At 41.0% G+C, this 17,325-nt stretch overlaps 1 protein-coding gene across 2 annotated transcripts in view; it reads right to left on the bottom strand.

Moving 5' to 3' along the window:
* The window catches only part of zc3h3 (zinc finger CCCH-type containing 3), a 286,493-nt gene that overhangs the window by 213,480 nt on the left and 55,688 nt on the right, over positions 1 to 17,325 (bottom strand). For both annotated transcript variants that reach the window (XR_013576450.1, XM_078540928.1), the window contains exon 4: positions 445 to 604. Coding sequence is in view for 1 of the 2 variants with exons in the window: in XM_078540928.1 (XP_078397054.1) it covers positions 445 to 604 (160 nt within the window). In the remaining variant the exon portion in view is untranslated. The remainder of the gene's footprint in view (positions 1 to 444; positions 605 to 17,325) is intronic.

The following is a 17,325-nucleotide window of genomic DNA, read 5'->3' as shown; positions in this document are numbered from 1 at the left end:
GGCCAAAAGCTACCAATTGAACCCATAATCACAGAAAACTAATGTAAAGAAGAAAAATGTGCATTTGGTACAGGTAAGGACCACTATGATTGGGGAGAACTACAAATTAGCTTTATGAAGATCAGATGAGAGAGTCCTCCCCATGGCTGAGTGAGCTTATCTGAGGTGTAACTGAGCACTTTAGCCTAGGTTCATTGAAGGTTGAACACTGCAGCAGTAGGGGTGTTACAATTGGGCACAGCAGCCGTGGGACAGATAAAATCAGCTGGAGATCTGTTCCTGATTGCTATTCAGCACCTTCTACTTAAAGTACATGTGTGGACCTAAGACAGAGTCAGGATGATGTCTTTTGATTCCACTCCTAAGGGCACTGAAGTGAATACAGTAACCAGCACCTGACTACGGCATGCGTACTCAATTAGTTTTGATAAAAGAAAAGATTACCTTGAGCTGGAGCTGTTGACCTTCTTGGCCTTCCAGGAGACACTGCATGAGGCTCCTGGCAATGAACTATTCCAGCCTGCATTCTTCTTCACTATTTTATACCTCGTATTGATTAATCGGTTATTTGAAGGGCTCTTCACAGAGGATGAGAAAGTTAGACCTGAACAAACATTAAAAAGCATTTCATGAATAAATAACTTGAACACAGTAATGGAGTAATAGACACAATAAGGATTAATAGAAAAAGAAATCCCACTTTACATGTATGGTTGGTTATGGGACTGGACTAGTAACCAAGAGGTTACAAATTCAACCACACCATGACAATTTGTAAAGCTGAAAATATTGAAGAATTCTGGACTGAAGAATTTGACAGCATGGATACGGAATAACTATTTTCTCTGGATTGTTCCTGGGTAATTTCAGGATGCACTTCATCACACAAAGGTTTTGGAAATTTGGAGCTCTCCTCCAAAAAGCTGTTGAGGCAATGTCAGTTGCAAATTTCAAAATTGGACTGATAGATTTTTTGTTAGGTAAGGATATCAGCCATGATCAAACTAAATGGTAGAACATGTCAAAGGGGTTGAATGGCCTACACCTAATCCTATCTTAATTTATAGACTAGTATCAGAAAAAATGAACATGAAAGTTGCCGGATTGTTGTAAAAACCCATTGGTTCACTAAAGCCCTTCAGGGAAGAGAATATGCCAGCTCTACTTAGCCTTATCTACACCAACTCTGGTCCCACACTACACAGCTGACTCTTAATGCTGTATGACATGACCTAGTAAGGAATAGCAAACAGCTGCCCCTTGCCAGCTTCGACCACAGAGAAACAACTAAAATATGAAGCTCTTTTCTGTTCTTGTCTTCTGATCTCCTGACGTGATTCCAGGTCTCTGATTGTTTTTAATTGTTGAAATGCAAAACTATTGCCATTAAGCCATCCTTTACTCAATGGCCGTACAGTTTCAGTTCGGATGAAGATTCCCACTTTTTTCCTGAAAATTCATGATTGACCAATGTATTTCCATTATTTCCTATTCTGCTTTCAGAATTCTAACATTTAAACTTTTTTTCTCTAATTTTTGAGATTAAAACCTTACTGAATGGAGAAATTACAAATGCAAATTTGTGTCTTACATTCTAGGCAAGTATTTCAACAGACTGACTGGCTGACCAACAAGGTGACACACTTAAATAACAAAAATGAAGAAAAACATTTATATTTAGTAACTGTAGTCTGAGATTCAATGTATTCTTCACTCTAACATTTCAGCAAAAGAACAGAGCCTCTTTTCTGAACAGAGAGACCCAGCTATTTTTGATTGCTGTCAGCTTCCCCCCGGCCCCACTGCCCCCCGCCAACTCACCATTTGGCTTTTCTATTAGTTTGCCAGTGAAGGGTCACAAGTCTTCTACCCACTCCCTAGAATCAATGACCGATGTCTGTCTGGTGGAAGACGGAGCCGTGTACAAACTAGGGTTTTGTGCCTCTATGTATATTGTATATAAATAACAAATCAAATATTTTGAATTTAGGAACAGGGAACAAGCCTGTCTTTTTCTCACAAAACTCCCCTATTTTCCTGTTTTTGCTATATCCCTCAAGCCCTTCTCTCTCCAGAACTAACTTCTGTTGTCTATTTCAATGTCCTTCCTTGATTGTATGTTCCACCTTATTTTTGAAACTATTTTTAACTAAAACGTCAACTATTTTTAAACCTCCTTCTCCTGATACTTGAACAGTTTGCCTGGATCAACTTTATTCTGTTTCTAAACTTAAAAATGAATTAACTTCTTTGGCCTTTCCTCAGAATTGACAGTTCAGTGAATTTATGTAATACAAAGCAGGAAAGTTCAGTCCCTAGTTTATGCCGATTCAAGTGATCTTAGTTGGGATTAACCTCAGCATCCAGGTTTTCAGGGATAGGGAACAAGCCAGCCAAAGATCCTATATGTGACTGCTATTCAGCAAGCAAGTATGTGTGTGTGTACATGTTACTATTGCTCCTACCACCTTTTCTTTAAGGGCAGTGCGTTTCAGATCACAACGTGTTATATACATATTTTTTTCCCTCCTGTTGCCTCTGGTTCTTTTGTCAATTACTTAAAACCTTAGTCCTCTGCTCACCAACCCTTCTGACATCAGAAAAGATGCTTTCTGATTTTATTGAGTAAATAATTCTTGATTTTGAATATTGATTGAGAGCTGGATTGGGATCAATGGTGATACCATGTCATCAGCATTTCAGAGCGAATACCATTCTGATGAGGTATGAGGGGTGAGTTGCTGTTGAGCAATAAAACACCTCCAGAATTAGGGGACAGAAAATCCTGCCAAGAAATAACTTCCTTATAGCTGCTCAGGGGCCAGTTAGCTTGACAGCTAGACTGTGGTTCAGAATAATGCCAACAGCACAGTTTTCAATCCCCGTTCCAGCTGACAAGAGATTTGGGGCCTGCCTCTTTGCTCTGCCCCATAGTAAAATCACGACGTAAGCAGCATTCAGCAACCCTTGAATAATCGAGGATGCCACCTGGAGATGATAATAATATTCAACTTTCAATAATAATCAGAATTCCTCAGTACCTAGATAGGTTAAGTACTATGAAGGGCCAATACTTGCTTGGTCAGGCTTGTCTGAAACAAATCATTAGAAATTGAATGCTCCACAAAAAACATTTCAATAAACTGCTAAGGCGCAAGCTTGGGGGAGAGCAACCTATGCATGCCACTGCTCTGCATTTATGTAGGCATCATCCCCATTGTGAGACAGCTTTGGAATCAAAAAACAGCTTATACTTCAGCGACAGGACCATTTTGTAAACTGCATGCTAAGTACCGGGTGCTGTGGCATTTATATCTAACACCAGAGCACAAACTCTCTCAACCTGACTCAGTGCACTTACTGGACTGTCCATGGAGCTCCAGAAAAGGAGGATGCACCAGGCAATTAACCAAAATTCAACTTTCCACCGATGCTGGATCTGGGAAGACCGATGAGTGCGGCCTCCTTGTACAGAGAGCAACACCAGCTCAGTGCTAGAGCACCTCAATTTGACAATTATTGGTTATAAAAGACTAATTCCACAGTGACACATATCACTCTAACCAAGCACTTTCACTTTTATTACCAACAATATTCAGAGCTCCCCCGTTATCAGCTGACAACACACCATGGGCCAACGAGGTCAGGGCTAATGACTAATCGATCTCATTAGATTCTCCTAATTAAGAACATTATTGTAGCAAGAGAGGAAGAGCAATACCCTGTTCGTGTTGTTTGAGCATGTTATGAACACTATTCATCATGACAGGAGGGAAAAAAAAGAGATCTGTGGTTAATAAGTGGGCAAGGCAGAAATTGCTGAAGTGGCACAATGACAGCAAAATCCAACCTACCGTCTCTTGCTTGTAAAGCTGTGCTGCAGTCGTCATCAAACTGACGCAGCCCTCATGACTTTCACATACGCATAAAGAAAGTTCAGCTAAATCATCACCACCCCAGAAAGGGAATTAAGCATTGAATGGTCCTTGCTCTGTGGTCCTTTACTCTCCGGGGCCTCGCCCAACAGGATACATCTAAATTATTCGCTGATTGAATAGGAGTTAAAAATTAGGAAGCTAGATGCAAGAGGAAAGGCAGAGGAAACTATCATCCAAGTACTGTTGTAAAATATGGTAGTAGGTAAGGCCAAGGATGTAGGCATAAATAAAAAAAATTAAGCCTGTTTCTAGAGAAAGAGGTAATTGAAAGGTATAGTTGTAGATGACTGAGTGCTATTGATAGGGGACAGGTTTATTTGGCCTACAGTTCTTTTACTAAAAACTCTTTCTATAGCCATACAACATAACTGTACTTTTCAAACTGCAAACGTTGGATCTGAAAAGGAAAATTTTGCAGGTCCATGGGGAAGAGACAGGGGGAGGTGGCACTAAGTGAAATCAGAAGATCATCACAAACCCAACAGGCTGAACCTTTCCAAAACATTTCAAAAAATTGAATTGATCTCCCTACAATATTGTCTGTGTTTAAGATCTCTATTTATTAAAGATACAGGAAGAATATAGGGTAATTTAACAAAATATTAAAATGAAAGTAGGGAGAGAGAGGAGAATAAGGACCAGAGTGGGCTGCCTAGACAGCATAATGGCCTTTTGCACTGGGACTGAAGCACCATTTACAAAATTACTTTGTTCAGTCTCAACCTATTTCTTCAGGGGCAAGGGGTCTACAGCATATAACTTCACGATTTGGCAATCTCACTTAGACATGGAAATAGAACTATCACATTCCACTGTTCCTGTAGGCAGATCAATCCTATTTTTCCTGCGGTTTGAAAAAGTCTTGATTAAATTGTACTTCTCAAGGGTTTGGAATAAAAGAATTTTCAGGAATAGGAAATGGCCACTAGGCTTAGCAAACCTGTTCTTTCTAAAGTTGGGAGGTTGGAGGTAAAGCACATTATTGAGGTAGAGGAGGACAAGAGCAGTGTCCTTTTTACAATGGGTGTCCAAAACTGCACACAGTACTTAAACTGTGGCCAAACCAATGTTTTATATAAATACACAATTACTTCTTTACTCTTGAACCCTATGTCCCAATATATAAAACCCAAGACTGTATTGACCTTTTCATGGCTTTACCTTCCTGCAGAGTTACTTCCAATGAATTATGCACTCAAAACAGTCCAACTGTGTTCGTCAACATCTCAGCCTTTCCATTAGGCACATATTTCCATTATTTGTTTGAGAATCATAGAATGGTTACAGCACAGGAGGCGGCAATTCAGCTTGTTGTGTCTGTGCTGGTCTTCTGAATTCACTTCGTGCCACTCCCGTCTTTTCCCCGTGGACCTGTAAATTTTTCCTTTTCAGACAATGATCCAATTTCCTTTTGAAAGCCTCGACTGACCGTGCCTCCACCACACTCTCAAGCAGTGCATTCCAGATTCTAACCATTTGTTGCATGAAGACATTTTTCTTCATGTTGCCATTGCTTCTTTTGCCAATTACCTTAAATCTGTACACTCTTGATCCTTCCATTAATAGGAACAGTTTTCCAGATCTACTCTGTCCATATCCATGATTTTGAGCACTTCTATCCAATCTCCTCTTAATCTTCTCCAAGGAAAACAGTCCCAACTTCTCCACTCTACCTACATAATTGAAGTTCCTCATCCAAGGTGTCAGTCTTGTAAATCTTTTCTGCATCCTTTATAGTGCCTTCACATGCTTCCTAAAATGTGGCACCCAGAACTGCACATAATGTTCAAGTTGAGGCTGAACCAGTGTCTTATACAGGTTTAACACAACTATCTTACTTTTATACTCTATGCCCCTAATGGTAAAGCTCAGGATGCTGTGTGTTTTATTGATCACTCTCAACCTGTCCTGCCACCTTCAATGATTTATGTACATGTACACCCAGGTCCCTTTGCTTCTGCACTCCCTTTAGAACGGCACCCTTTATTTTATATTGTCTCTCTTTCCGTTTTTCCTACCAAAATAAATCATTTCACACTTTTCTTCATTAAATTTCATCTGCCACTTGTCTATGTCCTTCTAAGCTCTACACTATGCTCCTCATGGACCACAACACTTCCAGGTTTCATACTAGCCAGAAATTTTGAAATTGTGCCATGTACACCAAAGTCTAGGTCATTAATATGTAATCAGGAAGAGGAGGTGTTCTAACAACGACCCCGGGGAAGTCCGCCAAACACTTGCCTCCAGCCCAAAAAACAACTGTCCACCATTGCTCTGTTTCATGTTACGCAGCCAGTTTTGTATCCATGTTGCTACTGTCTCTTCTATTTCATGGGCTTCAACATTCCTCAAGTCTGTTGTGTAGCACTTGCCTTTTGGAAGTCCACATCAACAGCATTACCATCATCAAACCTCTCTGTTACCTCAAAAAACTCAAGCAAGTTAGTTAAATATGATTTGCTCTTAACAAACCCTTAATTAACCTGCATTTGCCCAAGAGTCTACTAATTTTGTCCCGAATTATCAGTTTACAAGGTTCCCAGTGACATTAAACTGACTGGCCTGTAGTTGCTGGGCTTACCTTTACATCCTTTTCTGAACAAGGATGTAATGATTGCTCCCAAAATGTTACACTTCATACTTATTTACATTAAATTACATGTGGATGAGTATGAGGTAATACATCTTGGGAACACCTGTTTGCCCATTTCACTAACCTGTTATATCTTCCAGAAGTCTTTTACAGTTCTCCTCACTATCACCTCCTACTTTGTATCTTTAGCAAATCTCCAAGTATGCGCTCCCTATTTCCATCCCTAAAATATCTACATACACCAAGTACAAAAGTGGCTCAGGCACTAACACCTGAAGTACAACATCCCTCCAGTCCAAGCCATACCCATTTACCCATTTGTTTAATAAAAGTAAAATACCAAGGAGGCTGGAAATCTGAAATAAAAACAGAGTGCTGGAAGTACTCAGGTCTGGCAGCACCTGTGGAGAGCAAATCAAAGTTAACATTTCAAGTTGATAATGATTCTTCTTCACTGGAGTATTACCAGCACATTGTTCTTAATTTAACTTATTTTTGTTTGTTTTTTTTTAATTTATTCATGGGATGTGGGCTTCATTGGTTGAGCCAACATTTATTGCGCTTGAGAAGATGGTGGTGAGCTGCCTTCTTGAACTGCTGCAGTCTGTGTGGTGCAGGTACACCCACAGTGCTGTTAGGAAGGAAGTTCCAGGATTTTGACCCAGCGACAGTGAAGGAACGGTGATATATTTCCAAGTCAGGTTGGTGAGTGACTTGGAGGGGAACTTCCAGGTGCTGGTGTTCCCATCTATCTGCTGCCCTTGTTCTTCTAGATGGTAGTGGTCATGGGTTTAGAAGATGCTGTCGAAGGAGCCTTGGTGAATTCCTGCAGTGCACGTTGTAGATGGTACACACTGCTACTATTGTACGTCGGTGGTGGAGGAAGTGAATGTTTGTGGATGTGGTGCCAACCAAGCGGGCTGCTTTGTCCTGGGAGGTGTCAAGCTTCTTGACTATCGTGGGAGCTGCAATCATCCAGGCAAGTGGGGAGTATTCCATCACACTCCTGACATGTGCCTTGTAGATGGTGGGCAGGTTTTGGGGAGTCAGGTAGTGAGATTCTCGTCACAGGATTCCTAGCCTCTGATCTGGTCTTGTAGCCACAATATTTATTTGGCTGGTCCAGTTCAGTTTCTGGTCAATGGTAACCGCCCCCCCCCCCCTCAGGATGTTGATAATGGAGGATTGAATGATGGTAATGCCATTGAACATCAAGGGGTGATGGCTGGATTCTCTCTTGTTGGAGATGGTCATTGTCTGACACCTGTGGCGCTAATGCTACTTGCCACTTGTCAACCCAAGCCTGGATATTGTCCAGGTCTTGCTGCATTTGGACATGGACTGCTTCAGTATCAGAGGAGTTGTGAATGGTGCTCAACATTGCGCAATCATCAGTAAACATCCCCACTTCTAACCTTATGATGGAAGGAAGGTCATTGATGAAGCAACTGAAGATGGTTGGGCCACGGACACTATCCTGAGGAACTCCTGCAGTCATGTCTTGGAGCTGAGATGACTGATCTCCAACAACCACAACCATCTTCGTTGTTGTTTGTCAACCAACTGTTTATTAATACTGCTACATTTCCTCTTCAATCACATGCCTCAAGTTTCATCAGTGTCATGAACATATAATAATTTTACAATAATGTAATTTATTGTAAAGGCAGGTTAATAGTGGGATTTGAATTAGTTTGTGTGTGTAGGTTTTAATTGAATTACAGACAGCTAGTCTGGGTGCTTTTATATATCAGAAGGGAAATAGGTTTGAAATGCTAAATACATAAACATAGCTGAAGTTTTAGAATGAGAGGTGTAAAGAACATTTGCATTTTTAGATAAACCAGAGTAGTGAATTTTAAAGAGATGGTACGGTGTTACACCTAGCCATAAGAAGCTAAGCCAAACAGTAAGTTTATTTTTCCCAAAAATTACTGATAACATGAGTGCTATGAAAAATTTATATTATGGAAAAATTAAAGTTGCAAAGTTATATTGGAATGATGGGATTTACGTTAAAAAGAGAGAAACATGTATAAAGGAGGTGAGGTTATGTGTAAGGAAAGAAGGCAATCTAAGATCTATCAAGAGTGAAAAGCCTCCAGCCTCCAAGCTGTTGCCTATAGGAACTGAAGCTAAGAGAATTCATTTCAAATATCACTGTCCAGGATTGTGTGTGCTTTGCCTGGATCTGTCAAAATCTATGTTGTTTTACTGTTGCCTTAATGGAGGCATAACTGGGAGTTAGATTAATTAGGGGATTTAGGGGTTATCATAGTAGTAATTTGTAGAGCCAAGTGCATGCTCAAAATCCTTTGTTTTATTAATAAATGTTTAATTTAGTTTTGTAAAAAACCTCTAAGACTCGGTGGACTTATTACTACGTTATCCAAGGTACGCATCTCGAAATAAAAATACAAATTTCAAAAACAGTTGTGGTAGCTGTTTCAAGTTTTCCTCTGGGATTTGAGCAGCTCAGCCTTTACCATCCGCTGTGCCATAACATCAGCCTGAAGACATCAGCCTTGGTGCTCACCACTGAGTCAGAAGGCTGTGGGTTAAGTCCCACACTAAGATGAGCGCATAACCAAGGCACTTCAGGGAATCATTATTGAGATGAGATGTTAAACTGAAGTCCTATATGCCCTCAGGCAGATGTAAAAGATCCCATAGCACTACCTTGAAGAGGAGTAGCCCAGTGTCATGGCCAATACTTACAACCAACCTCACTAAAGCAATTCAATTTATCATTTATTTTAATGCTATTTGTGGAACGTCACAGTGCACAAATTGGCTGCCACATTTCACAGATTATAAAAATGACCACTCTAATTATACTTTTACTTGTAAAGCACTTTGGGGCATCCTGAAGTCATGAAAGTATATAAATGCAAGTTTGTTCTTTCTTTGCCTATCCAAATGGTTACTTCTTCAAAATTCAATTTCAAATCTTGTTAATAAAGAGGAGATAGCTTCAACAGCATAACTTCAACATAGCTCAGCCAGTGGCAGAAGGTTGTGAGTTTGAGTCTTGCACAAAGATTTGTGTACACAATTTAGGCTGACGTTCCAGAGCAGTACTGAGGCATTATCAAAGGTTTCACCTTTTTGTTGAGAAGTCAGTTGTAATAGCAAGTCAGCAGAGCTGATTTCTTGGAACACACAAAATTCAATAAACCAACTAAAATTCTTTACCCAAATCTATTTAAATCCCTAATCTGACAAGTATTGGTCTGCATAACAAATTTTGCAATATTGTTATACTTTGACTTTGACTTATCCAATATTCCAGTCAGTTAAAACTTGGGTTGGGGGCTGGGTAGAGAAACAGTAAGCAATGGTGGTTTGCTACCTTTGTAACTGGCCCTCTCACCAGAAGAAGCAAATAGGGAGCCTGTATCCAGTTTCTACAAACACTGCTTTCCAAATGGTTACAAAGATGTACCTGAAAACCTTAGGCGGATTATTTGTTGACTTTCCTATATTCTCCCCACAACCCACACCTCGAGTGAACGCCACATCACAATTTACAGGTGGAAATCTACACACTCACCAGCAGTGCAACCATGCAGGAGCACAAACTCATTGCATTCTAAATGTTAGCACAGTGGACTGGACTTTTCCAGGAACGTGTTAAACTCTCAGAAAACTTATAACTAATCCACCAGCTTTTCCAGTTCAGAGGGATGATAAATAGGTGCTGTCAAAAATCCATGTACAGTACAGCACAGAATCTATGTAACTCTGCTTTTCAACTCTCCTTCCTGTTATGTGCTACTTAATGGCAATACAGTTGGACAAGACAAAGCCACTTGGAGCACCTGTCGGAGACCTATTAAAGAGAAGATTGAGGTCCTACACATTCAAACTTACTGAAGCAACGCAACTTATCTGGTTTTTGATAATTATTGAAGGTCAATCAAAAGGTAAAATGTCAGAGACCAATCTACACAAAATGGTAGTGCTTTGCAGTCTGACAATCTCAGGTTACCTTACAGTGGGAAGTCTGTGCTATTGTGGATGAAGGTGGGAAGGGGTACTCAAACCTAAATGGATAGGCAGCGAAACAACACGGATCTCGTATTGTGCTGACATCACAACTTAATCATGGAACTATGGCTAGTTGCTTGGCAGAGCGGTAGCTTTCTGAGCCATTGGATGCTACAGCTACGCATAGCAATTGTGTGGTCCCTGGTGATGACCAGCAGCCATTGTCAGCAGGATATCAATCTGTCGTGATAATATATAGATTTCCTATCACCATTCATGTGAAGCTGAGCAAAATTCATGTGCTTGAAATTCACCGTGAGACATTACCATTTGACATCATCACTGTGATGCAACAGGCAGCTTGATAAGCTATGAACAAAGTTGGCCCTGTCAGATTGCAGCTTTTTGGCAAAAAGTTCCTCTGGCGAAGTCAGGGTTTAAATTTGGAGCCCCTGAATCTTGACCATTCCCAGAATCAGGGAGGTCTGGTACACTCAACAACCCCCCTTTATGAAAATAAAGTCACCATGATTGTCTTTAATGCCTTTTTTCTTATGCCTGCTGTTAATTTTCTCTACGTAGAATGTGTTTATCAGGGGCACTAAGCTGGAGGAATAAGAAGGCTCAACAGTGCAATGGAGATGAATTATCACTACATGTAGTTATTAACTCGGGAGGGATTTTGGAGACCCTGTTGCTTTAACTATGCGTTGTCAATTCCGCTTATTTGAATTGGCAAGTTCAGCAACTTCTCCAAGACAACTTTCATTCCCATTGTTTACAGGCACAAAAATTTGTGCGTGGCTGTGCTGTAAAATGTTTGCTATTTAAAGCATTCTAACTCTGACAAACCTAGGTCATGTGCAGTAAAAATTTTCTTTAAAAAGAATTGTACCTTATCAGAAAAAAAAATATGCAATACATAGCATGTTTCATGTCCTTAGGTTTCCCCAAATGCACAGTCAATGATTTACTTTTTGAAGCTCCATCCCATTCTCTCAGTTCCATCGAGTCTGTTCTGATGATGCCACTATCCAAAACGGCGCTTCTGACATGTCTTCCTTCTTCCTTAACCGAGGCTCCCCTCCACTCATCGTGGTTGACAGGGCCCTCAACTGTGTCCAACCCATCTGCTGCTCCTCTGCCCTCACGCCTTCCCCTCCCTCCCAGAGCCATGATAGGGTCCCCCTTGTCCTCACTTTTCACCCCACCAGCCTCCGCATTCAAAGGATCATCCTCCGCCATTTCCACCAACTCCAGCAAGATGCCACCTCCAAACACATCTTCCCCTCATCCACCCGATCAGCATTCCGTATGGACCGTTCTCTCCGTGACACCCTGGTCCAATCCTCCATCACCCCAACACCTCATCCCCTTCCCATGGCACCTTCCCATGCAAATCGCAAAAGGTGCAACACCTGCTCCTTTACCTCCTCCCTCCTCACCATCCAAGGCCCCAAACACTCCTTTCAGGTGAAGCAGTGCATAACTTGCACCTCCTTTGGTCTACTGCATTCGCTGCTCCCAAAGCGGTCTCCACTACATGGGAGACTTATAAAGAAGGCAAATGATACACAGGGATACAAGGTAATTTGATAAGGTGGATTCAAAATTGGCTTAGTTGTAGGAGACAGAGGGTAATGACAGAAGGATGCTTTAGTGATTGGAAGCTAGTGTCCAGTGGCGTACCACAGGGATCTGTGCTGGGTCCCCTATTATTTGTCATTTATATAAATGACATGGATGACTATGTAGGGAGGTAGGATTAGTAAGTTTGCGGATGACACGAAGATTGGTTGGGTGGTTAACAGTGAGGTTGAGTGTCTTGGGCTACAGGAAGATATAGACGGGATGGTCAAATGGGCAGATAAGTGGCAGATGGAATTTAACCCTGAAAAGTGTGAGGTGATACACTTTGGAAGGAGTAATTTGACAAGGAAGTATTCAATGAACGGCATGACACTGGGAAGTTCTGAGGAACAAAGGTACCTTGGCGTGTGTGTCCATAGATCTCTGAAGGCGCAGGGGCATGTTAGTGGGGTGGTGAAAAAGGCATATGGGACACTTGCCTTTATCAATCAAGGCATAGATTACAAAAGTAGGGAGGTCATGTTGGAGTTGTATTGAACCTTGGTGAGGCCACAGCTGGAGTGCTGTGTGCAGTTCTGGTCGCCACATTATAGGAAGGATGTGATTGCACTGGAGGGGGTGCAGAGGAGATTCACCAGGATGTCACCTGGGGTGAAACATTTAAGTTATGAAGAGAGGTTGGATAGTCTTGGGTTGTTTTCATTGGACCAGAGAAGACTGAGGGGCAATCTGATCGAGGTGTACAAGATTATGAGGTACATGGACAGGGTGGAAAGGGAGCAGCTGTTCCCCTTTGTTGAAGGGTCAGTCACAAGGGGGCATAAGTTCAAGGTGAGGGGCAGGAGGTTTAGGGGGGGATGTGAGGAAAAACATTTTTACCCAGAGGGTGGTGACAGTCTGGAATGCGCTGCCTGGGAGGGTGGTGGAGGCGGGTTGCCTCACATCCTTTAAAAAGTACCTGGATGAGCACTTGGTACGTCATAACATTCAAGGCTATGGGCCAAGTGCTGGTAAATGGGATTAGATAGGTAGGGTCAGGTGTTTCTCACGTATCGGTGCAGACTTGATGGGCCGAAGGGCCTCTTCTGCAGTGTGTCATTCTGTGATTCTGTGATAAGGCAGAAATAAAAAAGTTAACAGGTGAATCATTGGAAGCTAGAGTTGCTCATTTCCTATTTCCCTACAGAACAACTCCCCACACTACGACAGGAGCAACACTTGCAGAATTACTGATGATTACTGTCTTCGAAAATGACTCAGCCCGATACTTCTCTATTTGGAGGGGAAGGTGGAGGAAAGTCAAGGGAACCAAAAAGCGACTCATGATTTGCATAGTCGTGTGCGACAATTTACTGTTGGGGAAGCAGTATATGCAAGGAATTTCAGTGGAGGACTGAAGTGGTTACTTGGTGAAGTAAGCTCTGTGACCGGACCATTGTCGTACCAGGTGGAAGTGGAGGGTCTGATCACCCGTAAGTATGTGGATCATTTAAGAAAAAGAGAGGTACCCCAACAAAATAATGTTCCACCTGCAACCATTGCTGAACTTGGTGGTTCTTGTTGAAGTTGCTCAACCAAGGACAGACATGTCTGATGTCTCTGTCGGAGGGGAAGACACTGAACTGCATGTGCCTAATGAGAACCTGTTTCCTGCAAAAGAATCTGAAGTTGTAGAGCTATGACGTTCCACATGGATCAGGAAACCACCTGAAAGACTGAACTTGTAATTTCATGACCTGTGTAAATATTGTAATGTCATGGGATAAATATCCTTGTAAATACAAAATGTACAGAGAAGTTAAAAGGGGAGGAATGTAATAATTAGTTTTAAGAACTGTAGGACTGTAGCTTTAAGAATAATTTTGTGTTGTAAGATCACATGATCTGTGCAAACCAATCAGTAAGCAGCTCGGGGAACCTCTTGGGGGAGAGTTCTTCATTAGTTATAGAGTTTGATACACAATTGTAGTTTCTGTTGCTGTCCTGTAAATGAAGTTAAATGTGTCCACCAAGAAAAGTTGACTGTAAAATCAACAGGGTCAGAATGTGAGCTATTCTCCCTTCAGCTCCCATTTCCCCTTAGTCAAGGCTGTTCTGATTCTACTTTCATTTTTTGTATTAGTAAACATTTGAAACAAGGAAGATACAAAGCTTTGGGGAGTGAGACAATGGGATTGGTTTTTGGATTACTGTAGTTTACAGCTAATAACATGCACAGGATAGGCTGACTGGCTTCAGTGTGGTAACATTTATAGTTAAAAGGAATGTTATTTAATGCTTCCCAATTTTCTTTCCTGAATTTGCCATGTGGTTATGCTCTTGTACTTGGGACATCCGTCATGGCCGGGTAGATTTCTGTTTACCTAATAATCCATTTTCTGTTGATGAGAACTCAGTTATGAAGAGTCATATTGGACTTGAAATGTTAACTCTGTTTCTCGCTCTACACATGCTACCAGACCTGAGTTTTTCCAGTGCATTGCTTTTATTTTTATTTCAGATCTCCAGCATCCATAGTATTTTGCTTTTAGTCTGATGAGGCTCTTGAAGACCCTCAACATTTTCTTATACACAATCCTGCCGCACACATGCACTATCTGATGCTGTACACACAGGGCACTAACAGAAAATCAATGCATACCGAGAAAGACTAATTTATGTACGAGCACCAATACACTCAGTTCAGAGACATCCCCATCAACACTCGGCTGCTAAATCCTTAAACTGCAGCTTGCTCCACCAGACAGGGCATATTCAGATCAATACTGATAAACCCACATCCTCAATAAACAAAGTCAGCATAGTTACAGGTGTCAGATTATAATAAGTACAGCTTCCTTTGGAGTCATTCACTTTGTTAGGCAGTAGGAATTTTTTTTCCATAATCTCTCAGTAAATGTATTTTGACTCTTTCCTGGTCTTTTTAAAAAAAGGCTGTGATGAAGTTTACTGAGTTAATCCTCATTTATCAATAGATTCAGATAAAGGTTTTGAGAGTGTCAGTCACAATTCAGATATCACATGCCAATGACTCAGAAGTGTAATGTATCATGAGAGCATTTACAGCCTGATTTCTGTTGGCAAGGGAATCTGCAGATGGACTTGGCGTTAGCAATTTACAAGCACTGAACAATCTGCAAATTCTCTGACTAACAAAAATTGACTTGTAACTGATTTAATAATTACTTCATCACATTCAAAATAGTCACCCGCAGATCTGATAATAGATTGGACTACCCTAGTTTAAGCCTACAATTAGGCAACACCACCTCACTTGCACTTAAATCACTTATTACTAGTTTGTTCTGATTGAACTTTACAGAACAGGAGTTTTGGAAAGGGAAGATGTCTGTTTCAAAACACCATAATCTGTTAGCAGCAGATATAATGCCCCTCATGGATTTAACCTATATGCTTGGCCCTGAAACTCTAGGTATGTACCTAAGCCATCACAAATTTCAATACTTCTGCCTTAAAAGGGACAGGTGAGGTTAGCAGCTAAGTAAACAGTCATGCTCCAGAAACCAGACCTATAGATTAGTTACCTGACAGATCATGTAGCTTAAAATAAACTCCCTCTACATGATAAACTCTACTAAGTGGTGATAAACTCTACTAACTGGTCTTTCAGTAGCAAATATTCACGTAGATACTTTATTGAACAAATATTAAGGTCTAACTCTCATTATTAAAACAAAATACTAAGTGCAGAGCAAGATGTCAAAAGTAAAAGCATAGGGCCAAATACGTCATTGGTTATGCATCTCATTAAAAAAATCCACTTTAAATAAGGGATAGGTTTTGCTCTTTTATCTACTTCATATAATTTTGACTGCAACAATAAGTCAGAGTTAAGTGACTGCTATCCTAGCTACAGGTACCTTTCACAAATGCTGTTCTGGGGTGGCCATGGCATAGCATTAAAATTTAATCTGAAAACTTCGGAAATAAAATGGTGCTGGGATAATTTTGGATGATAGAGTAAAATGGACCATATTGATTCAACCACCTATTCTATTTTTAATCAGAAGAGACGTAAAATGGGCAGATAAATCAATATACATTTTACACCATCACCCAAAGCAAAATTTCCCCCAGTGTTTTGTTTTGTGTTCATTGTCAGGGGTATCACTGCTGGAGAATGGAGCTCTTCCCACTTCTGATACCTGTCAGCAACAACCACTCCCAAGTCAGGTAAAGAACAGCCAGATACAGGTTAAAGCACACTCTTTTCTGCCCTAACCTCAGCTCCAACCTCAGAAGTATCACCCCCTCACTCCACACTGCACCGGCCTGACATTTTTTTTGCCCCATTCTCCATGCCAAGTATCTTCTGGCCTCTGACTGAGGCTGCCAAATGATATTGAATTAGGGGTAAATTTGTTCAGTAGGGAGTGAATTAACTTCCATCCAATCAGAATGGGCTGGATTTGGTCCCAGGTCACAAGGTGAGAAACCAATGTACTCAGTTTTCTAGATCACCAGTTTTAAGTGATAAAACAGCAGTTACTTCGAAAGCCAGCAGTCACAGCATCATCTCAATGGAATGTTTCTAATTACCAAATTGAGGTAGTAATATTGTGTTATTTAACTGAGAAATCCAAGGGTTAGAGTGCAGGACAGTATTAAGGTTGAAAAGAAGAGATCAAAGTGGAGATTAGGTATCACCAAGTTTAATAAATTTGAAAATTGAATGAGGAAGACACTAATAAGGGAAGTAAGGGCTTCACAAAGGTCCTGGAAAAGAATGGGCTACAAACAGGAAGAGTATAACATAGAAGGAGAAAAGGTCTTGTATATTTGCACATGTCTGCGTGGTGTTTGGCAGTGGTAGGAATGTCAAGGGAATGTAAAAATGGGGGGAAAAAAAACAAAAAAAATCAGAAGCATTTCATAGTTGCTGCTCTGATACTTGGTTTGAGAGGTTCACATGAAGCAGCATGGGGATAAGGCTCCCAGCATCTACTGCTGAAATTATGTATGTGTGGGCAAGGAGACAAGGGGGGAGGAGTAGTCACAGTAGGAGCACTGACAGATTAAAGCAGCTCAGGATTAATTTCACTGGCAAGTGGACAAGTCATGGCTTGTGCTGAACATCAGCACAGCCCATCAATCTCCCTAGCTGAATCCCTTTCTATTGCTTCTGTTCAGAGTCCATTTCCAGCTCATTACTTTACACACCTCCAGCGCTTTATTTACCAGCTATACCTC

The sequence above is a fragment of the Cetorhinus maximus genome, chromosome 4 (assembly GCF_964194155.1).
Source record: "Cetorhinus maximus chromosome 4, sCetMax3.hap1.1, whole genome shotgun sequence".
Lineage (NCBI taxonomy): Eukaryota > Metazoa > Chordata > Chondrichthyes > Lamniformes > Cetorhinidae > Cetorhinus > Cetorhinus maximus.
This window is presented reverse-complemented; position numbering and strand designations above follow the sequence as displayed.